This window comes from Salmo salar, chromosome 25 (genome assembly GCF_965601325.2).
Source record: "Salmo salar chromosome 25, fSalSal1, whole genome shotgun sequence".
NCBI classification, from domain to species: Eukaryota; Metazoa; Chordata; class Actinopteri; order Salmoniformes; family Salmonidae; genus Salmo; species Salmo salar.
In genome coordinates, this window is record NC_138315.1 from 15,751,424 (window position 1) to 15,776,095 (window position 24,672).

The window sequence follows — 24,672 nt, forward strand, 5'->3', positions numbered from 1 at the left end:
TGACCATCTGGTTCTTGGTCACCTCCCTCACAAAGGCCCTTCTCCCCCGATTGCTCAGTTTGGCCAGGCAGCCAGCTCTAGGAAGAGTCTTGGTGGTTCTAAACTTCTTCCATTTAAGAATGATGGAGGCCACCGTGTTCTTGGACCTTCAATGCTGCAGAAATGTTTTACTACCTTTCCCCAGATGTGTGCCTCGACATAATCCTGTCTCAGAGCTCTACGGACAATTCTGTCGACCTCATGGCTTGGTGTTTGCGCTGACATGCGCTGTGAACTGCGGGACCTTATATAGACAGGTGTGTGCCTTTCCAAATCATGTCCAATCAATTGAATTTACCACAGGTGGACTCCAATCAAGTTGCAGAAACATCTCAAGGATGATCAATGGAAACAGGATGCACCTAATCTCAATTTCGAGTATCATAGCAAAGGGTCTTAATAACAACCAGTTTTCGCTTTGTAATTATGGGGTATTGTATGTAGATTGAGATTATATATATTTTTGGATCAATTTGTAACGTAACATTTGCTGTAACGTAATAAAATGTGGAAAAGGGGAAGGGCTCTGAGTACTTTCCCGAATGCACTGTAAATGTATCATTTTGGTAATGACAAGTGTTTCCTTCATGACCCCCTGTGATGACTTAAATTAGTCACATGTAACATGTTACCTTATACTGATAAATCTTTGGACTACTTTCTCTCTGTAACAGCTGTAAGGAGTATAAGAACCTCAACTCCTTCTTTGCTATTATCATGGGCATGAGCAACCCAGCCGTGAGCAGACTGAGTCAGACCTGGGAGGTGGGTGTCTCTGGCTGTCTTTCTGTCTGTCACTGTGTGTCTGTCACTGTTTGTCCGTCTGTGTGTCTGTCTGACATTGTGCATCTGTCTGTCCAACAACACTCACATGTGTTTAGCACCTGCCCAAGAATATAATGATTTCAACTATCTGTTAACTTTCCCTGTTACTTGTGTTGACAGAAACTCCCCAGCAAATTTAAGAAGTTTTACAGCGAATTTGAAAGCTTAATGGTGAGTACTCTAAACTATTTTTAGTCCCATATCAACCATTCATCCACTCACATAGTCTCTAGCCTTGCTTTCTAAAGCTTCAATTTATTCAAATATTGAATTGAAACGTCACATTCTTGCATGGTCATTTGTCATCTAACAATGTATGTGTTGAGCTTGGCTGTGACTGTGATGTGCCCACTTAACGTGGTTGTGGCAGATCTCAGAACAGTGTGAGTATTTCCACAGGACCCGTCCAGGAACCACCGGGCGTACCGGCTCACTGTGGCCAAGCTGGACCCGCCCATCATTCCCTTCATGCCGCTGCTGATCAAAGGTCAGTGCAGCCCAACCCAGCTCTCTCCCACTGTCTACATGACCCACCATGTTGTTTTACCCAACACAGCTCTCTCCCACTGTCTACATGACCCACCATGTTGTTTTACCCAACACAGCTCTCTCCCACTGTCTACATGACCCACCATGTTGTTTTACCCAACACAGCTCTCTCCCACTGTCTACATGACCCACCATGTTGTTTTACCCAACACAGCTCTCTCCCACTGTCTACATGATCCTCCATGTTGTTTTACCCAACACAGCTCTCTCCCACTGTCTACATGACCCACCATGTTGTTTTACCCAACACAGCTCTCTCCCACTGTCTACATGATCCTCCATGTTGTTTTACCCAACACAGCTCTCTCCCACTGTCTACATGACCCACCATGTTGTTTTACCCAACACAGCTCTCTCCCACTGTCTACATGATCCTCCATGTTGTTTTACCCAACACAGCTCTCTCCCACTGTCTACATGACCCACCATGTTGTTTTACCCAACACAGCTCTCTCCCACTGTCTACATGACCCACCATGTTGTTTTACCCAACACAGCTCTCTCCCACTGTCTACATGACCCACCATGTTGTTTTACCCAACACAGCTCTCTCCCACTGTCTACATGACCCACCATGTTGTTTTACCCAACACAGCTCTCTCCCACTGTCTACATGATCCTCCATGTTGTTTTACCCAACACAGCTCTCTCCCACCGTGTACATGACCCACCATGTTGTTTTACCCAACACAGCTCTCTCCCACCGTCTACATGACCCACCATGTTGTTTTACCCAACACAGCTCTCTCCCACTGTCTACATGACCCACCATGTTGTTTTACCCAACACAGCTCTCTCCCACTGTCTACATGACCCACCATGTTGTTTTACCCAACACAGCTCTCTCCCACCGTCTACATGACCCACCATGTTGTTTTACCCAACACAGCTCTCTCCCACCGTCTACATGACCCACCATGTTGTTTTACCCAACACAGCTCTCTCCCACTGTCTACATGACCCACCATGTTGTTTTACCCAACACAGCTCTCTCCCACTGTCAACATGACCCACCATGTTGTTCTACCCAACACAGCTCTCTCCCACCGTCTACATGACCCACCATGTTGTTCTACCCAACACAGCTCTCTCCCACTGTCTACATGACCCACCATGTTGTTTTACCCAACACAGCTCTCTCCCACTGTCTACATGACCCACCATGTTGTTTTACCCAACACAGCTCTCTCCCACTGTCTACATGACCCACCATGTTGTTTTACCCAACACAGCTCTCTCCCACTGTCTACATGACCCACCATGTTGTTTTACCCAACACAGCTCTCTCCCACTGTCTACATGACCCACCATGTTGTTTTACCCAACACAGCTCTCTCCCACTGTCTACATGACCCACCATGTTGTTTTACCCAACACAGCTCTCTCCCACCGTCTACATGACCCACCATGTTGTTTTACCCTACACAGCTCTCTCCCACTGTCTACATGACCCACCATGTTGTTTTACCCAACACAGCTCTCTCCCACTGTCTACATGACCCACCATGTTGTTTTACCCAACACAGCTCTCTCCCACTGTCTACATGACACTCCATGTTGTTTTACCCAACACAGCTCTCTCCCACTGTCTACATGACCCACCATGTTGTTTTACCCTACACAGCTCTCTCCCACTGTCTACATGACCCACCATGTTGTTTTACCCAACACAGCTCTCTCCCACTGTCTACATGACCCACCATGTTGTTTTACCCAACACAGCTGTCTCCCACCGTCTACATGACCCACCATGTTGTTTTACCCAACACAGCTCTCTCCCACCGTCTACATGACCCACCATGTTGTTTTACCCAACACAGCTCTCTCCCACCGTCTACATGACCCACCATGTTGTTTTACCCAACACAGCTCTCTCCCACCGTCTACATGACCCACCATGTTGTTTTACCCAACACAGCTCTCTCCCACTGTCTACATGACCCACCATGTTGTTTTACCCAACACAGCTCTCTCCCACTGTCTACATGACCCACCATGTTGTTTTACCCAACACAGCTCTCTCCCACTGTCTACATGACCCACCATGTTGTTTTACCCAACACAGCTCTCTCCCACTGTCTACATGACCCACCATGTTGTTTTACCCAACACAGCTCTCTCCCACTGTCTACATGACCCACCATGTTGTTTTACCCAACACAGCTCTCTCCCACCGTCTACATGACCCACCATGTTGTTTTACCCAACACAGCTCTCTCCCACCGTCTACATGACCCACCATGTTGTTTTACCCAACACAGCTCTCTCCCACCGTCTACATGACCCACCATGTTGTTTTACCCAACACAGCTCTCTCCCACTGTCTACATGACCCACCATGTTGTTCTACCCAACACAGCTCTCTCCCACCGTCTACATGACCCACCATGTTGTTTTACCCAACACAGCTCTCTCCCACCGTCTACATGACCCACCATGTTGTTTTACCCAACACAGCTCTCTCCCACTGTCTACATGACCCACCATGTTGTTTTACCCAACACAGCTCTCTCCCACTGTCTACATGACCCACCATGTTGTTTTACCCAACACAGCTCTCTCCCACTGTCTACATGACCCACCATGTTGTTTTACCCTACACAGCTCTCTCCCACTGTCTACATGACCCACCATGTTGTTTTACCCAACACAGCTCTCTCCCACTGTCTACATGACCCACCATGTTGTTTTACCCAACACAGCTCTCTCCCACCGTCTACATGACCCACCATGTTGTTTTACCCAACACAGCTCTCTCCCACCGTCTACATGACCCACCATGTTGTTTTACCCAACACAGCTCTCTCCCACTGTCTACATGACCCACCATGTTGTTTTACCCAACACAGCTCTCTCCCACTGTCTACATGACCCACCATGTTGTTTTACCCAACACAGCTCTCTCCCACTGTCTACATGACCCACCATGTTGTTTTACCCAACACAGCTCTCTCCCACCGTCTACATGACCCACCATGTTGTTTTACCCAACACAGCTCTCTCCCACCGTCTACATGACCCACCATGTTGTTTTACCCAACACAGCTCTCTCCCACCGTCTACATGACCCACCATGTTGTTTTACCCAACACAGCTCTCTCCCACCGTCTACATGACCCACCATGTTGTTTTACCCAACACAGCTCTCTCCCACCGTCTACATGACCCACCATGTTGTTTTACCCAACACAGCTCTCTCCCACCGTCTACATGACCCACCATGTTGTTTTACCCAACACAGCTCTCTCCCACCGTCTACATGACCCACCATGTTGTTTTACCCAACACAGCTCTCTCCCACCGTCTACATGACCCACCATGTTGTTTTACCCAACACAGCTCTCTCCCACTGTCTACATGACCCACCATGTTGTTTTACCCAACACAGCTCTCTCCCACTGTCTACATGATCCTCCATGTTGTTTTACCCAACACAGCTCTCTCCCACTGTCTACATGACCCACCATGTTGTTTTACCCAACACAGCTCTCTCCCACTGTCTACATGACCCACCATGTTGTTTTACCCAACACAGCTCTCTCCCACTGTCTACATGACCCACCATGTTGTTTTACCCAACACAGATCTCTCCCACTGTCTACATGACCCACCATGTTGTTTTACCCAACACAGCTCTCTCCCACTGTCTACATGACCCACCATGTTGTTTTACCCAACACAGCTCTCTCCCACCGTCTACATGACCCACCATGTTGTTTTACCCAACACAGCTCTCTCCCACTGTCTACATGATCCTCCATGTTGTTTTACCCAACACAGCTCTCTCCCACTGTCTACATGACCCACCATGTTGTTTTACCCAACACAGCTCTCTCCCACTGTCTACATGACCCACCATGTTGTTTTACCCAACACAGCTCTCTCCCACCGTCTACATGACCCACCATGTTGTTTTACCCAACACAGCTCTCTCCCACTGTCTACATGATCCTCCATGTTGTTTTACCCAACACAGCTCTCTCCCACCGTCTACATGACCCACCATGTTGTTTTACCCAACACAGCTCTCTCCCACTGTCTACATGACCCACCATGTTGTTTTACCCAACACAGCTCTCTCCCACTGTCTACATGACCCACCATGTTGTTTTACCCAACACAGATCTCTCCCACTGTCTACATGACCCACCATGTTGTTTTACCCAACACAGCTCTCTCCCACTGTCTACATGACCCACCATGTTGTTTTACCCAACACAGCTCTCTCCCACTGTCTACATGACCCACCATGTTGTTTTACCCAACACAGCTCTCTCCCACCGTCTACATGACCCACCATGTTGTTTTACCCAACACAGCTCTCTCCCACCGTCTACATGACCCACCATGTTGTTTTACCCGTTATCTTACCTATTGATTGACTAATGAGAGGTTTATCCTCACTGCCTCTTGTGTGAAGAAGTTATTATCAGCAAGTTTTGATCTCTTTTTGGAGTGTCAGCCTGCGACACAGTGTAACTAGCTTCTATATTGTTTGCTCTTGTCAATTCCAATCCTTATTCTTTTGTCTATGTTCTATGTGTGCAATCATATTGCTATTATCTTTCCAGACATGACTTTCACTCATGATGGAAACAAGACGTTCATTGACAGTTTGGTCAATTTTGAGAAAATGGTAAGGCCCTCCCTCCCTGAGGATATTGATTTTGACATGATATTAGATTGGAAGTCTAAAGTTTTTTTTATATATATTTTTTTTCAGCGAATGATCGCTAATACAGTGAGAATAGTGAGATACTGCAGAAGTCTGCCATTCAGTAAGTAAACATAACTGTCTTTTAAAATGTCTTCACTTGGCTGGGAAGGTTTCTAAGTGCTTGGCCACACAGGATACTGTTATAATAAAGGTGGTATTTCTCTTTCCCATCGTCTCTCAGGTGCAGAACCATCTCAAACCAGTAAGAACCACCCGGATGTGAGGAGCTATGTGCGCCAGCTGACTGTGATTGACAACCAGAGAACACTGTCTCAGTTCTCCCACAGACTGGAACCACGCAGGACCTGAAGCTTGGACGGACACTGGACCTGTCACATGCTGCTGCTCCACTGCCAACAATAAGCTTGCTTTATATGTTGTACCAGTACACACACATATCCACTTTGCTACATGGAACTTCACATTATTATACATACAGTATAGTCAAGTAAGCTACAGCTGCAGAGTTCATCAGCTCCGCCTTCAACTGTATTTCAGATGTCAGTATCATTTCGGCTTCTTGTTTTCTTTTGGGTATTGTTTTCATTTTTTGTTATCAATGGGCAGCAGTCACACTTAAATTTCACCAAGTATTTTCAAATTCATCTCATTCTCATGTCCCTGAAGCTCTATTTGATTCTTTGAAGTCACCAGCCCTGCGAAAAGGACACAATCTATAAAGCGAATTATCTTTTGGAAATCATCCATTTGATTGTTGTACAATAATCTGTGAAGTTTATGTTAAACAGATGGGAACATTGGCTCTTACTTCACTCTCCAACCTCCTAAATTCCAAATCCTGATATTCAGATGTGGTTTCCGATCTTTTTTCTAAATCAGATTTGATGCTTTTTATTACACATGTTGTACAATGTGTTCATATATGTATTATGACCTCAGCATGCAATGATTTCAGATGTTGGGCTGGGATATACAGTATGTGAGCACATTCCTCTTTGAAAGTCTAAGGTAATTGTTGTCTGCAAATATTTTAGCCATGTGTATTCTGTAAATATTAAAAATGAATTCGATGTATCTGCTGATGATGCTGTCCATTTGATTGTCCATTGATTATTTTGATAATTAGTTAGTATAATAACTCATTATGAGCTGAGCTGAAAATATATTTACAGTAGCCTAAGATAATATTTCAAATACACTTTTATGCTGTCATAGTATGTCTTTTGATAACAGAAAAACGAATTCAATTCCCTATTATTGCAGGTGTTGGTTGTTATAACATAGACTGCTACTTCAATTAATGGTGTCGTTAGAGGTGTACCGGTTTTGCCCATTGAGTGGCGCTGTTGTCATCAGAATTTGTGAAGCTCTTTGAAAGATGTTGGGATACTTCCCTGGTTTTAATGTCTGGCTATTTCTCTATAGCGTTCAGCACTCAGCCTGACTCAAGGAAGAAGTTGTGTAACTAGAAATCCCGGTGTGGTGAAATCATTAACGTCACGCCCGGTTTCCAGGAAAGTGCGTTCTTTACAGTAGTTCTGTTTATCTGCAGAAGTTAAACTACCCATTGGATCTGTCAAACTGAATGTTTCTATTATTTGTTTAAAAATTCAAAGGTAGGCTATGTACTAATATCGCATTATGTTTCAGTGAGTAGGCCTACGCGCCATTACATGTTTTCAATTACATACTTTTGAATGCTGTGAATAACAAATTCCATTGTTTTACAGTTGTCTATGTTTGGCAAAAGCTTTGGTCTCATGCGTGTCATCGCAACATGCGTGTGTCATCGAGGAAATTGGTATTCTTGCCTTCAACTCCTGTTGATCCTGAGCTGCTGAAGTGTCATAATCTTGCTAAATTATATTTAACACAATTTACACTAGCCTATACATATTTTGTGTGTGGTGTATATATGCAGCATAAACAATAGACCATTCCCTGGTTGAATTATTGACTGTAAATGCCTGCAGGCATTTTGATTGTCAGTAACAGCAGTGGGACTTCTATTTAGTTTTGTTTCGGGGTGGTAGTTTAAACACCGCAGCTTCTCTGGATCTGAAGTTTGTACTTCCTGATGGGACACAGTATGTAATCATATCCGCCACCGGGATGATATGAATGGGTAAAACTGACGAGGTTAACTCAATACATTTGATTATTTCTGCTACATTTTTACATTTTCATCTCTATAGCTCTAGCAGGTATCCACTTGCCTGTATATGTTCACATGGGTATTGGTCCCTTATTTCAGTGTCTGGGGCAGAGTGTTTACTTTCCAGTGAGGACAGGCAAAAACGAGCTCCAATATCCATGTAACCCTTCGGGGTTAAGTGTCGGAGCTGCTCATGTACTGCAAAGATTGGTGTGAAGCTAAGTATAGCATCAATAGCCGTAAATCAGTAGAGAGAATTGGCACCCCTCTGTGACAATGGAGGCATTTCCTGCTGGGCTGGATAGCAATCCTGATTTAGGTCCAGGTAACAGCCTCTTAAAAGCCATAATTGCTGAGCAGTAAATGGGAAACTTCTGAACAATAACCCGAGCTACAATTTCCTGTAATGAAGGGATTCTTTCTGTACAAGATGCATTTAGGTTGATATTTAAAAACAAAGGGAAGTGTGCGTTAATTGTAGTCTGTGGGCAAAAAGTTGATGGTTTGGTGTTCCCTCTACCTATTATTGCACTTTCATTAATATACATTAGGAAGACCTAGTCCCTGTTCTTTGAATATAGAATTAGAGGTGTGTAGCACCTTTGGATTTGTTTTTTAAAACAAGTGTGTAGTGATGGTGTGTCATGAAAAGTTTGCAGTGATTCATGCGAGACTAGAGGATGCAATCCCTTTAAAATCAAATCAAATTGATTTATATAGCCCTTCTTACATCAGCTGATACCTCCAAAGTGCTGTACAGAAACCCAGCCTAAAACCCCAAACAGCAAGCAATGCAGGTGTAGAAGCACGGTGGCTAGGAAAAACTCCCTTTAAGACCTTTGCTGTGTCTAGCTTTGTAGCCTTACATGTACTGTACAGACCACTCTACACTCTGCTGGAACAGTCAGTGACTTTGGCCGTGTGTATTTTGTGTAAAGTGTTCACAGTAGAGGGAGAATGCATGCCAGGGATGCCATCCATAGTCCTTAAACAAGCAGAGGATCCTGGGAAACTCACTTAGTGCTTACTGGTACTGGTGACTGTGTGGCGTAGGTCTGGGACAGGCGGGCTCATGGAATGTCCCGTAAATCACTGGCTGAGATCAGGGATATCACGGTGCCACTCCGGGCAGACATAGCCAATGACACAGAGGCCTCTCTGGGGTACTGTTAGCAGCACATCCAGCTTCCCAGTCACACGCTCTAAGGGTGTGCTCAAGTGTACAGCTGCTCTCAGTTGTGTCACTGGTGCAGGACTTTTACTTTGAGGAATCAGAGGTTTTTTTTTGGGGGGGGGGGGACAAGTCTATGACAGATTCGGTTCTAAACTGCTTTTTAGTGAACTTCTGTGCTTATTTTTCCTCCTCCGCTTATCTCCTTCCATGTGGTCCTCCAGACAGACGTTGAGTTGGGGCTGAGTGTTATTATGAGATGTTGCCTCTCAGTGCCTCCTTCGTGCAAATCAAGTTTGATGACATCCGCTTCTACGAGAACTGCGGCGGCGGCAGCTTCGGGAGCGTGTACCGAGCCAGGTGGATCTCTCAGGACAAAGAGGTGGCGGTGAAAAAGCTGCTCAAGATCGAAAATGAGGTAGGAGTCCTAATTGCTTAGGCTTTTCATATACTTTTTAATTGTCGGTATAGTAATCATTTTAATTGCTACCCCATTTAGTGGGTTGTGGTGACTTTTGGTACCCATCAGTCATAGTCATTATACTCCCCCTCGCTTTGTGCACAGAATGTCACATGCTGTATGCTTTAAAGAACGACTATTGCCAAATGAGGGATCATATTAGGCCCAATTAAAGTATGGGTGATTCTGGTTCTGGAGATTTCTTGTAAGTGACAAAAATACATCTGATATACACTACATGACCAAAAGTATGTGGACACCTCGTCGAACATTTCATTCCAAAATCATGGGCATTAATATGGAGTTGGTCCCCCCTTTGCTGCTATAACAGCCTCCACTCTTCTGGGAAGGCTTTCCACTAGATGTTGGAACATTGCTGTGGGGACTTGCTTCCATTCAGCCACAAGAGCATTAGTGAGGTTGGGCACTGATGTTTGGCGATTAGGCCTGGCTCACAGTCGGCGTTCCAATTCATCCCAAAGGTGTTCGATGGGGTTGAGGTCAGGGCTCTGTGCAGGCCAGTCAAGTTCTTCCACACCGATCTCGACAAACCATTTCTGTATGGACCTCGCTTTGTGCACGGGAGCATTGTCATGCTGAAACAGGAAAGGGCCTTCCTCAAACTGTTGCGACAAAGTTGAAAGCACAGAATCATCTAGAATGTCATTGTAAACTGTAGCGTTAAGATTAAGGTGCCTAGACTGAACCATGAAAGACAGCCCCAGACATTATTCCTCCTCCACCAAACTTTACAGTTTTCACTATGTATTGGGCCAGGTAGCGTTGTCCTGGCATCCACCAAACCCAGATGGTGAAGTATGATTCATCACTCCAGAGAAGGCTTTCCACAGCTCCAGAGTCCAATGGCGGCGAGCTTCACTCCACTCCAGCCAATGCTTGGCATTGCGCATGGTGAACTTAGGCTTGTGTGGTGCTGCTCGGCCATGGAAACCCATTTCATGAAGCTTCTGACGAACAGTTCCTGTGCTGACATTGCTTCCAGAAGCAGTTTGGAACTCTGTAGTGAGTGATGCAACTGAGGACAGATGATTTTTACGCACTACGCGCTTCAGCCCTCATCGGTCTCATTCTGTGAGCTTGTGTGGCCTACCACTTTTCAGCTGAGCTGTTGTTGCTCCTAGACATTTCCTCTTCACAATAACAGCACCTACAGTTGACGGGGCAGCTCTAGCAGGGCAGAAATTTGTCAAACTGACTTGTTGGCAAGGTGGCATCCTATGACTGTGCCACGTTGAAAGTCACTGAGCTCTTCAGTAAGGCCATTCTCATGCCAATGTTTGTCTATGGAGATTGCATGGCTCTGTGCTCGATTTTATACACCTGTCAGCAACGGGTGTGGCTGAAATAGCCGAATCCACTAATTTGAAGGGGTGTCCACATACCTTTGTATATATGGTGTACCTTTTCATACATATTCTGTTTAATATGCCTATTTTGAGGCCTGCAGAAATATCTTCACTGATATCCTACACAATTCTACACAATTTAGACGTCAGCTACAGTGCCTTCAGAAAGTATTCATACCCCAGTGATTTATTCCACATATTGTAATATTACAGCCTGAATTCAAAATTGATTAAATATTAAAAAAATTCACCCATCTACACACATTACCCCATAATGACAAAGTGGATACATGTTTTCAGACATGTTTGCAAATAAATTGAAAATGAAATACAAATAAATGTACATAAGTATTCACACACCTTTGTCAATACATGTTAGAATCACCTTTTGCAGTGATTACAGCTGTGAGTCTTTCTGGGTAAGTCTCTAAGAGTTTTTCACATCTGGATTGTCCAATATTTGCCCATTATTCTTTTCAAAATTCTTCAAGCTCTGTCAAATTGAATGGAGATCATTGCTAGACAAATATTTTCAAATCGCCATAGATTTTCAAACAGATTTTGAGTCAAAACTGTAACTCGGCCAGTCAGCAACATTAACTGTCTTCTTGGTAAGCAACTCCAGTGTAGATTTGGCTTTGTGTTTTAGGTTATTGTCCTGCTAAAAGGTGAATTCCTCTCCCAGTGTCTGGTGGAAAGGAGACTGAACCAGGTTTTCCTGTAGGATTTTGCCTGTGCTTAGCTCCATTCCGTGTCTTTTTTTATCCTGAAAAACTCTCCAGTCCTTAACGATTACAAGCATACCCATAACATGATGCAGCCACCACAATGCTTGAACATATGGAGATTGGTACTCGGTAATGTGTTGTATTGGATTTGCCCCAAACATAACACTTTGAATTCAGGACAAAAAGTGAATTGCTTCATTTTCTTTGCCACATTTTTTGCAGAATTACTTTAATGCCTTGTTGCAAACAGGATACATATTTTGGAATATTTGTATTCTGTACAGGCTTCCTTCTTATCACTCTGTCAATTACATTAATATTGTGGATTAACTACAATGTTGTTGATCCAGCCTCACAGCCATTAAACTCTGTAACTGTTTTAAAGTCATCATTGGCCTCATGGTGAAATCTTTGAGCGGTTTCCTTTCTCTCCGGCAACTGAGTTAGGAAGGACACCTGTATCTTTGTAGTTACTGGGTGGATTGATACACCAATGAAAGTGAAATTAATAACTTCACCATGCTCAAAGGGATATTCAATGTCTGCTTTTTTATTTTTTTACCCATCTACCAATAAGTGCCCTTCTTTTTGAGGCATTGGAAAACATCCCTGCTCAATTTAATCTATTTTAAATTCAGGCTATAACACAACAACATTTGGAAAAAGTCAAGGGGTGTGAATAATTTCTTAAGGCATTGTAAATATTCAGTATATTTTGTTTGTGAATTCTATGTTTGCCTGTGTGTCCCCTGTTCAGGCTGAAATCCTCAGTGTACTGAGCCATCGGAACATCATTCAGTTCTATGGGGCGATCCTTGAAGCACCCAACTATGGAATTGTCACTGGTAAGTCTCTACAACCCTAATCTTGCTAGTTTGTCATGCAATAGTAACCACAGCTATTATCTTCCCAGCAGATTCAGACCACGTTTATATCTATCGTGTTAATGGAAAACCAACAAACACCATCTGTTCATACTTGTTTCACAGCTATTTTGTTTGCTTAGAACTGAATGGTGCTGTGGTCTATATTAACACATTAGTTATTAGATGGCTTTATGGTTCAGTAAGATTACATGTTGCTGGCTTTTTGTTAATGTTAGCGACTGAGATGTTTTTAGAGTTCACACCGTGTGACAGTCCTCACCCTGTGGTATGGGGAAACCCCTCCCTGCCCATATTCTGAGTATCACATCACATGGCAGTCATTGGAAGACTCAATACTCCCATGGTTAGGATGTTAGCTATTCACTTTTCAGCCATTGAGTGGTGAACGACACTGCCGTTGATAGAAATAGTGCTCACTAGATATCTATTTACTGTATTGATTTCTACTTCATGGATTTTCACCTTTCATTTACTAATAGGAGTTTTACTGCTTAGTGTACGCCTCCATTTCCTCCCTTATCTCTTCCTTAGGGGTTTTTAAGCATGCAACTGCACTTATGAACTCTTGTCTGCAGCCTTGCCTTAGACATGATTCTTTCTTTGTTCTCTATAACTCATTTTTTCGGGCAAGCTTGAAGGACAATAACACTCAAGAACAATCTTTTGGTATTTGTTTCATTAATGAAGTTTTCAAGATATAGAACTTTAAAAATGCATAAAGTGATGATGTGTCCAAACACCCTCTGTGTTTTGAAAGTTATATATCTTGAAAACTTGATTGCTGACATGAAAAACATGTTGGGACTGTATCAACAGTGGACTAATGAAACAAACAAAAGTGGTATTTTCCTTTTAAGTTTTTGCAGTTTGGCCTTAAAGTGACGTAAGCAATCAGGTTATTTTGGAAGTGTCCAACCACTACTTTTAGGATGATTTCCACAAATGACATTTAACTACATGTACTCTTTCCCATTCAATGTCAGGCCTCCCACTCCCATGCATACTCCACCTGCTCCTGCTCTGCTCCCATAGATCGTGGAACATTGTTGTGTGGAAACATGCAGCCCTAGTTGAAAAAAAAGGAAATCACATTGTATAAGCATTGTGCGACTTCATGGATTGAGGAATTGGAAAATATCTTTGTTAAAATCAGGTATTGCTCGGACAGGAAAGCGGATGCCTCTTTGATGTTTACTCTGTCTGTTTATGTCTTATAATACAGTCATATTTGCCCTTTTGTCACTACGAGGCAGTAATGTTCAAATCTTTCACAGTGTTCTCCGACATTACATTTCACTCCTCCAGCCAGTGTTACATGAGTGCGAGAGATGGGGTTGGCTCAGTGTTTCCGTTGCAGTCGTTTTGCTGTGGCTCTGCTCCATGGCAAAATCATTGCCTCCTCGCCAAAAAAACAAGGAACATGAAAAAATATTTCTGCCGAGGCGCCCTTTGAAGATAATAGAACAGTCCACATGTACTTTTCCTCTGCAAAGAAAAGGAGTAATGAATAGAAAAATCAGACAACCCCATAGTAGAATAGTTTATCTATTTACCTTGTTGTTGTGTGTTCTATGCTAGATAAATATTAATCACGAGGTGCATTCAAATTACGAGTGCCATAGGGATGGAAACATGCATTCTGACAAGCAGTTCTTGCAATTTGCGAAAACAGCAGTTTTAATGGCCTTTATTAAAAGGGGGGGCTCCCAGCTTTCCATTCTTGATTTATTTATTTCTGAACCCCTAAATATACGCCAAATGCACCATTTTAAACCCAGAGACTTTAGCAGCTGCATGGTTAAGCAGGTTACTTCTCTGCAATTCACTGTGAGTGCACAGGGGAGAGTGGGGCTATATGTAACACGGGTCAATTGTAGGGTAACTTTGGGTAAAATGCCAACCTACCTAAAATAATTTTCTTGGAGTGACTTAAAACATTGTGATGAGACAGATTACATTTTATGTTGAGCAAGAGTAGTGGCAACCAGGGTGACATGATGTGGTTTCTGTAAAAAGTACAATGCAAGTTGTTTGGGACATAAAATCAATCAATAGGATGCTAACTATTTAAAAGATCACATTTGAGATCTGGCTAATGATTAGCCCGATGGGCTAAATGTAGATAGGCAACCTCATGCTTCAGCCTTTTTATTTATAGCCACTATGCTGCATCAGTTGGGCTACTGATGATAATGCTCATTGCTAATAGCATACCTGATAATATGCATGGTCCAATATGTTAAAATCATTTTACCAATATGTAATTGGGCTCATTTCTAGAGGTGGAAATTACATTTCACATGGTGTCAGCTTTGGATTAGAATGTTATTTTAAAAAGTCACCAGAACTGAGCTTTTCAGTTCTTATACACAACCCACCCCCCCACCCACCCACAATATCCAAATGAAACACTGGGTCGGCTGGTTGTCAAGGAGCTGCTGTCTCTATTTATCAAAGCAGAATCTAATTAGCACCAGATAAAGGAAAGTGTTTTATGACAATGCTGATCATGCCATTTCCACATTCATCAGCTCAGTTATACATTTCTCCTGTCTGCTCATATATCAGGGGCTGGTGTCTCGGCTATCTAACAAACAACGTCTATCAGGAGATGACATTTGTCTCGGCTGACCCACGTGGCATCGTGTTTGTCAATAACTACCTACATTTACTGGAGGAAAGCAAACTTTTTTTTATGTCATAACACCTTATATCGTTATTTCTTTGAATTTATGATTCATACTCACTTTGAGGGGGCTATACTGTGATGGACAGCAAAACGTTGTATGATAAAAGCAGTTCAGGAAGTTGTATTATCTATTAAATATGCCACTCTTAGAAAAAAGGGTTCCAAAATGGTTCTTCGGCTGTTCGCATAAGATCACTCTTTTTGGTTCCAGGTAGAACCCTTTTGAGGTTATACCTGGAAAGGTTGTAGGTTTGAGGTTTCCCTCTTTGGATAGGGTTGTATACCCATAAGGGTTCTACCTGGAACAAAAAGGGTTCTGCCTGGAACCAAAAAGGGTTCTTCAAAGGATTCTCCTCTGGGGACAGCTGAAGAACCCTTTTAGGTTCTAGATAGCCCATTTTTTGAAGAGTGTAGTATAGTTTTTATACAGTACCCAAGACAAATCTGTGAGTTAATTTGACCTTTGGATAAAAAGCTACTGCTTATATACTGCAATGTGGGTTGGATTGAATTGAGCCGCTGATCTTCATTTTCAAGGTGATGATTGCACTTTTCTTCCCAACCCAATACCGCAATAAATGTGAATACCTTATTAAATGTGAGTCCACATTTCAAAGATTTATTTTGCGCTCCATGGGGGATACGAACTTACACTGCAAGTGCAACACAACCTCACACTCAATTCGTGCAAATATATACAAAAAGTATTTCAGCAGATTTTGTGCGTTTTTAATTCCTTTGAAAATACACACATTTTTGTGCGACTTAATTCATAGGAAAATACAAAACTCTTTGTGCGACTACATTCATAGGAAAATACATTTTTGGGGGGCAAACTTCGGAACAATATTTTGAAAGTTATTGGAGCTGTCTTTTTTTGTATCCCAAATGTATTTATATAAAAAAACTATTTAACAACCCAATATTGTTAATAAGCCAGGTTGTCACCGAAATACTTATAATAAGCCTTAATTTTTCATTTTTATTAATGCCAATGCTGTTTTCTATGCTATTTTTTCGCTTAATATTTTGGGATACTGGTGCTATGTCGGATCTTATGAGGGTTGCCAGATTAGAGTAAAAAGCTGTGTTTGTCTGTTTTTATTTTTTTGTGGTATCGATGAAGGTATTTGATTTGGGAATGGGGATACATTTTCACGATGGGAAATTAATGAATCAATAAATGTGGGCAAACAGAAGACCTGCAAAAAAAAATCTGTTTGGTTTAAATTCCCCTGTTGCAACTGCATGGGATTTGCAACTATAACGAGTCTGGACTATGATTAATTAAGCCATATCAATGCAGTTAAACAGGTTAATGTAAAATAATGAATTATGTTGACTTACACTTATGGCACGTCATGATGATAATTACGGTCGTGTCAATCATGTTATATACGTAGGCTATTGTAACAGGACATATGCCAGCATTGTAGGCCTACTGCCTCTGCCCAGAGGACTATTAGGCTTTCATGGCAACGTCCGTGAGAGCTCACTTTGCCATGTATGAGCCCTGGTTAGAGTCCTGTTGCGGCTTTTACTTTCTTTCGCCACATTGGTGGCAGTGTTCGGAGCACGTCCAGCTTACGTCTAGTTATGTGATCTAGTAGTGGGAAGCATTCTGTTCCTGACAGAGCTGGTGTAACTGAGTCAGGTATATAGGCCTCCTTGCTCGTACACGCTTATTCAGTTCTGCCCACAAATGTTCTATAGGATTGAGGTCAGGGCTTTGTGATGGTCACTCCAATACCTTGACTTTGTTGTCTTTAAGCCATTTTGCCACTACTTTGGAAGTATGCTTGGGGTCATTGTCCATTTGGAAGACCCATTTGCGACCAAGCTTTAACTTCCTGACTGATGTCTTGAGATGTTGCTTCAATATATCCACAGAATTTTCTCTCCTCATGATGCCATCTATTTTGTGAAGTGCACCAGTCTCTCCTGCAGAAAAGCACCCCCATAACATGATGCTGCCACCCCCATGCTTCACGGTTGGGATGGTGTTCTTCGGCTTGCAAGCCTCCCCCTTTTTCCTCCAAACATAACGATGGTAATTATGGCCAAACAGTTCTATTTGTGTTTCATCAGACCAGAGGACATTTCTCTAAAAAGTACGACCTTTGTCCATATTTTGCAGTTGCAAACCGTAGTCTGGATTTTTTATGGCAGTTTTGGAGCAGTGGCTTCTTCCTTGCTGAGCAGCCTTTCAGGTTATGTCGATATAGGACTCGTTTTACTGTGGATATAGATACTTTTGTACCTATTTCCTCCAGCATCTTCACAAGGTCCTTTACTGTTGTTCTGGGATTGATTTGCACTTTTCGCACCAATGTACGTTCATCTCTAGGAGACAGAACGCGTCTCCTTCCTGAGCGGTATGACGGCTGCGTGGTCCCATGGTGTTATACTTGCGTACTATTGTTTATTATTTATTTATTTACTAATGGACAAAAAAAAAATAAAAAATCTTCCAAAAACAAGGACATTTCTAAGTGACTGCAAACTTTTGAACGGTAGTTAATATATTCTCCAATCTGGAAACCCTCATAAAATTCAACATAGCCTTGTATAAAATGCATTATGAAAGAAATGGTGTAATGTACACAAAAAGTGTAGCCTTGTATTAAATGCAATATGAAGAAAATTGTATAATGTAGGCTCCAGAAAATATGAAATGCGTTATGAAGAAAATCGTGTAGCCCTACTGTTGCCTACATGAAAAAAGGGCCTCTCTGACTGCAAGTGTACCAGTATCCCAAAGTGTTAAACAAAAAACAAGCATAGAAAACAGTATTGGCATTAATGAAAAATAAAATAAAAAAACCGTAAAGCTACTATTATAGTGTAGAACCCCATTGCCCATCATGCATTGCTCTAATAACGTTCAAAAGATTGTTCCGAAGTTTGCCCCCAAACATTTTTTTTCCTACGAATTAAGTCAAACAAAAATGTGTCATTTCACACGAATTAAGCCACACAAAAATGCATTAAACACACAAATTCTGCTGAAATACTTCTTGTACATATTTGCACGTATTAAGTGTGAGATTGTGTTGGCAAGTGGCAATAGATGTCAGGAACTTAGTGCCTTACCTGTCACGGATCCCTCCGGAACTGTCATTACGCACACCTGGTCCCTATTCCCTTTGATTAGTAATTGTATAAGTGTGCCCTTTGGAACAATAATCGACAGGACAATGGTGAACAATGTCCATTGGTTCGTGTGAGTACCTGTGCTATGTTGTTTTGGCTTTCTTGCAACGTATATTGTGCAGATAATTGCAGGTCGCGTCCCATGTGATAATCATTGTGCGATTGTGTATTTATTCGATGTACTCCTCACTCTTTTGTTTGGGTTTCTACCCTATGTTTTGTACAGTGAGGGAAAAAAGTATTTGATCCCCTGCTGATTTTGTACGTTTGCCCACTGACAAAGAAATGATCAGTCTATAATTTTAATGGTAGGTTTATTTGAACAGTGAGATACAGAATAACAACAAAAAAATACAGAAAATCGCATGTCAAAAATGTTATAAATTGATTTGCATTTTAATGAGGGAAATAAGTATTTGACCCCTCTGCAAAACATGACTTAGTACTTGGTGGCAATACCCTTGTTGGCAATCACAGAGGTCAGACGTTTCTTGTAGTTGGCCACCAGGTTTGCACACATCTCAGGAGGGATTTTGTCCCACTTTTTGCAGATCTTCTCCAAGTCATTAAGGTTTTGAGGCTGACGTTTGGCAACTCGAACCTTCAGCTCCCTCCACAGATTTTCTATGGGATTAAGGTCTGGAGACTGGCTAGGCCACTCCAGGACCTTAATGTGCTTCTTCTTGAGCCACTCATTTGTTGCCTTGGCCGTGTGTTTTGGGTCATTGTCATGCTGGAATACCCATCCACGACCCATTTCAATGCCCTGGCTGAGGGAAGGAGGTTCTCACCCAAGATTTGACGGTACATGCCGCCGTCCATCTTCCCTTTGATGCGGTGAAGTTGTCCTGTCCCCTTAGCAGAAAAACACCCCCAAAGCATGTTTCCACCTCCATGTTTGACGGTGGGGATGGTGTTCTTGGGGTCATAGGCAGCATTCCTCCTCCTCCAAACACGGCGAGTTGACTTGATGCCAAAGAGCTCCATTTTTGTCTCATCTGACCACAACACTTTCACCCAGTTGTCCTCTGAATCATTCAGATGTTAATTGGCAAACTTCAGACGGGCATGTATATGTGCTTTCTTGAGCAGGGGGACCTTGCGGGCGCTGCAGGATTTCAGTCCTTCACGGCGTAGTGTGTTATCAATTGTTTTCTTGGTGACTATGGTCCCAGTAGTTTTATTATCAGAGTGCCAGTGGACTTCTGGTAAGTATGCTTTAGTGAGTAAGTGTTGGGATCAGGTACAACTACGTTTACCCACCCCCAACATTTATATTTATGAGCAATTCACACCTGAATACATTATTATTATTATTTTTAAGGGGTTGGGCAAAGGCTGAAATTGGGGTTGAGAGTAACCCTTAAGACCACAGTGAAATCTGTAGGAGGTCTTGGTGTTTGTATCTAAACCACATAATGTAAATGATTAGATCTATAACCTACATCCTTCCTGGATTTATATCAGGGCATAATATGGTCAGGTCAATTCATATTATTAATTACAAGTACAGGCCTGGTTCCTTCCCTCAACCGTGATTCTTGTTTGCACTATTATCTGTGGTGAGATAGGAATGTATGTTGTGCAAACATCAGACTCCCACTAGTCTAGTTGATATCAGATAATGTCAATTTTAGCCATCTGTCTTTGTCAGGTGAGGCCACTCTATAGTTCATGGAGCGACAGGAGAGCTGTGTGTCTGCCTGTCTCTGTGTCTCCCCGGTACTGAAGTGTCTCAGTGATTTAACAATGATTATTGGCAGTGCTTGTGGCCTTTTTATAAGGAGGTGTTGCATGGACCATCAAAGCACATGACGCTTCTGTTATTGCTATGTTAGTGTGTTTCCCTTCACTACTGGTCTGGGGAAAGTATGCATTAGAGTAATATGATGGGTCTTATCCTTCTTGAACATTATAGAAAAATAGTTTTACAGGGATATAGTTTTGACATTGATAGTTTAAAGGGTGACTGAACTTCCTGATTTGGCCTTGTTTTCCATCAATGTTCATTAAGAAATGCTAGAGGTTATGAGTGTGTGTGGGTCTGATGAGGGCGTTTCTTGGGTGTTTTTATTTAACACTTATTTTTTCTTAAAACTGCATTGTTAGTTAAGGTCTTGTAAGTAAGCATTTCACTGTTGTATTCAGCGGATGTGACAAATAAAATTTAGGATAAAAAAACTTGAGCGTCTCCATTGATCCTAGGTCCTGGCTGTTTTGTGCAAACTCAGGACAGCTGAGCTTTGGAGAAATACGCAGATTCAACGAGGAGTCCGTAATTTGCTTTCTAATGATCATGAAGTTCATGAATTCATCACTGCAGAAGTGAAAGGCATCCTCTCTTGGAGAATGCTGCTTTTTAGTTAGCTTTGCGACAGTATCAAAAATACATTTTGGATTGTTCTTATTCTCCTCAATTAGGTTGGAAAAATAGGATGATCAAGCAGCAGTGAGGGCTCTTCGATACTGCACGGTACTGTCTTTCCAAGCTAGTATGAAGACTTCCAGTTTGGTGTAGCGCCATTTCCGTTCCAATTTTCTGGAAGCTTGCTTCGGGGCTCGGGTATTTTCTGTATACCAGGGAGGAAGCTAGTTTCTTGTGACAATTTTTGTTTTGTTTTTAAGGGTGCGACTGCATCTAAGGTATTACACAATGTTAAATTTAGATCCTCAGTTAGGTGGTTAACTGATTTTTGTACTCCGACGTCCTTGGGTAGGTGGAGGGAGTCTGGAAGGGCATCTAGGAATCTTTGGGTTGTGATGATCCTTGGTTGGGATCTGAGCAGATTATTTGTTGCTATCGCAAACGTAATAAGATGGTGGTCTGAGAGTCCAGGATTATGAGGAAAAACCTTTTAGATCCAAAATATTTATTCCACGGGGACAAAAATAGATCCAGGGGATGACTGTGGCAATGAGTAGGTCCGGAGACATGTTGGACAATACCCACTGAGTCGTTGATGGCTCCGAAAGCCTTTTGGAGAGGGTCTGTGGACTTTTCCATATTAAATATTAAAGTCACCCAAAATGTGAATGTTATCTGCCATGACTACAAGTCCGATAGGAATTCAGGGAACTCAGTGAGGAACTCTGTATACGGCCCAGGAGGCCTGTAAACAGTAGCTATAAAAAGTGATTGAGTAGGCTGCATAGATTTCCTGACTAGAAGCTCCGCTCTACAGCACTCAGCATTCAATCGCTGGTTGCAAACTGCTTTCAGCCAGCTTAGTGGACTTTCTTCACTAGCATAGCCAATGTAGTCAGCTCAGCTATCCTCATTGAGACCATGTCTGTGCCTCAATCTAGGTTGGGCAAAACTAAACATGGCCGTGTTCGCCTTAGCAATCTCACTGAAATAAAGGCCTCCATTCCTGTCATTATTGAAAGAGATTGTGATATCTAAAAAAAAACGCTGTCATTTTTGTTGTTGTAAATCGACATTTGCTATCGTAAATGTTAGCAATACCTCCGCCTTTGCGGGATGCGCGGATATGCGGATATGGTCACTAGTGTAACCAGGAGGAGAGGTCTCATTTAACACAGTAAATTCATCAGGCTTAAGCCATGTTTCAGTCAGGCCAATCACATCAAGATTATGATCAGTGATTAGTTAATTGACTGTAACTGCCTTCGAAGTGAGGGATCTAACATTAAGTAGCCCTATTTTGAAAAAAGTGTTTTGATAACTTTCAAGTGTAACAGTTCCATGTAGAAAAAAAGCATACTTCACATAATACTTAAGAAACCATTGTACCTTAAGTATATTAGGAGTGTTCTGCTAATATAACAATGTGCAAATATTATACCTTCCTGTAGGGTGTATGGTGTTCCCTGACCTGTTTGCTCCAGGCCTCTCTCATCACAGATACTAGTCATGAAGGAGCCTGGCTTCGGTTCCTATATCCGACACAGCTCCTGTTTCACAGAGGGAGAGGGAGAGAAAGACTGTCGCGTACAGTCATGGAAGCCAACAGTAACTATACGGTTGAACATAGCCAGTCAGAGTTCCTGATTCTCTGCTAATTCACAAGGGACACATGCCAGCATGGCACTGACTGGTTGGCATTACTCACTCTGGCTCAGGAGTAGTCCATTGGCACAGTGGAAGTGGGCACCACCTTATAACATACAAGACACAGGTGGTTAGGTGAATTCCAGGACATAGTAATTTGACAATTGACCTGATCAAATGTGACCAATCTGATTCAAGTGTCCTCCATTACTCTGAAGCGGGACTGGTATCTAGCCACTGCCTCAGCCTTCTGTAACAATTCCTGATATGGTAGGGGGGTTCCCATGACGCTGCTGAACAACAAATCCATCAGGTTTTGTACTTAGCCTGTGAAGGAAATAAAATATAATCACGCAATAAACATATAGCGAGAAAAAATAATTTAAAAAAAGTACTTTTTATGCTAAAACAGACACTGCAACTACACAATAGATTCAGGCTGGTGACGCTGATGCTGTTACTATGCAACCAGCTGTGTACGTTCCTGAATGCTTGCTGATACGTTTTGCTATGCTGCCAGAGCCACAGCTATATATTTAGTAGATAAGTACCATCCTTCATTTATTTCTGCCCTAGAAAATACACAATAAACTTTTATAAGAACAGGCATGTTGTTTTGGGTCAGCAAACGAAGGCCCCGAATGCTAGCTAGCTACCTAGCTTGCAAATCCCGGTTAGTTATCATATTTTTGTCTGAGTTGAAATTAGTTCGCTATTTAGCTAACTTTACCTAGCCAGTTCAAGTTGAACATTATTGAAAGCAAGCTGGCTACATCCTATGATTAGCTAGCTAGCAAGTGCCTGCCCTGTATAGGCCTTTCTCTCACACAAGGGGGGGTCAAATTGCAGGGGACTTTCTGGAAATGACTGTTTCCGTTTTTTCGTTGCTGCTGTACACTACGTGTGCATAAAAATACATTTTCCTGAAGATAATAAACATCAGTCTTTCTTGTAAACTAAGCTAGAGCTGGTTTTACGGGAAAACAATGTATTGCCTACACTAGATTCTTTGGCCACTGTCACTTAGGAAACCAGGAGGCTGAGACCGGTAGCTAGCTACCTAAACTAACGTAGTGAGCTAAATATTATAATACGTTTAACTTGCTGCCAAAAATCTTGCTAAGACTATGTAAAGTGCCTTCAGAAAGTATTCATACCCCTTGACTTATTCCACATTTTGTTGTGATTTTTACACAATACCCCATAACAAGTTTTTAGATTTTTTTGCAAATTTATTGAAAATGCAATACAGAAATATCTAATTTACATAAGTATTCACACCCCTGAGTCAGTACTTTGTAGAAGCACCTTTTGGCAGCGATTACAGCTGTGAGTCTCTTTCTCTAAGAGCTTTCCACACCTGGATTGTGCAACACTTGCCCATTTAATCTTTTCAAAATTCTTCAAGCTCTGTCAAATTGGTTGTTGATCATTGCTACACTTACAAAGAAAGGTGCTATCTAGAACCTAAAAAGGTTATTTGGCTGTCCCAATAGGAGAACCCTTTTTGGATCCAGGTAGAACGCTATTGGGTTCCATGCAGAACCCTTGCCCCAGAGGGTTCTACATGGAACCCCAAAAAGTTCTGCCTGGAACTAAAAAGGGTTCTCCTATGATGACAGCTGAAGAACCCTTTTGGAACCCTTTTTTCTAAGAGTGTAGATAACCATTTTCAGGTCTTGCCATAGATTTTCAAGTAGATTTAAGTTGAAACTGTTACTCGGTTACTCGAACATTCACCGTCTTCTTGGTAAGCAACTCCAGCGTAGATTTGGCCTTGTGTTTTAGATTATTGTCCTGCTGAAAGGTGAATTAATCTACCAGTGTCTGGTAGAAAGCAGACTGAACCAGGTTTTCCTCTAGGATTTTGTCTTGTGCTTAGCTCCATTCCGTTTCTTTTTTAACCTGAAAAACTCTCCAGTCCTTACAAGCATACCCATAACATGATGCACCCACCAC

The 24,672-nt window shown here is 42.2% G+C and overlaps 2 protein-coding genes across 9 annotated transcripts in view; both read left to right on the forward strand.

The window, feature by feature from the left end:
- The window catches only part of LOC106586233 (rap guanine nucleotide exchange factor 4), a 55,178-nt gene extending 48,013 nt beyond the window's left edge, over nt 1-7,165 (forward strand). For all 6 annotated transcript variants that reach the window (XM_014173279.3, XM_014173280.3, XM_014173282.3 and 3 more), the window contains 6 exons: nt 714-804; nt 985-1,035; nt 1,264-1,351; nt 5,985-6,049; nt 6,137-6,191; nt 6,312-7,165. In XM_014173279.3, coding sequence (XP_014028754.2) covers nt 714-804; nt 985-1,035; nt 1,264-1,351; nt 5,985-6,049; nt 6,137-6,191; nt 6,312-6,439 — 478 coding nt within the window. In that variant the 3' untranslated portion in view covers nt 6,440-7,165. The remainder of the gene's footprint in view (nt 1-713; nt 805-984; nt 1,036-1,263; nt 1,352-5,984; nt 6,050-6,136; nt 6,192-6,311) is intronic.
- Nucleotides 7,166-7,386: 221 nt separating this feature from the next.
- Nucleotides 7,387-24,672, forward strand: part of LOC106586235 (mitogen-activated protein kinase kinase kinase 20) — a 47,189-nt gene continuing 29,903 nt past the window's right edge. The window contains exons 1-3 of one of the 3 annotated variants that reach the window (XM_045707774.2): nt 7,387-7,707; nt 9,642-9,835; nt 12,730-12,817. In XM_045707774.2, the coding sequence (XP_045563730.1) occupies nt 9,677-9,835; nt 12,730-12,817 (247 nt within the window). In that variant the 5' untranslated portion in view covers nt 7,387-7,707; nt 9,642-9,676. The remainder of the gene's footprint in view (nt 7,708-9,641; nt 9,836-12,729; nt 12,818-24,672) is intronic. The other 2 variants (XM_045707772.2, XM_045707775.2) reach the window with 2 other exon arrangements.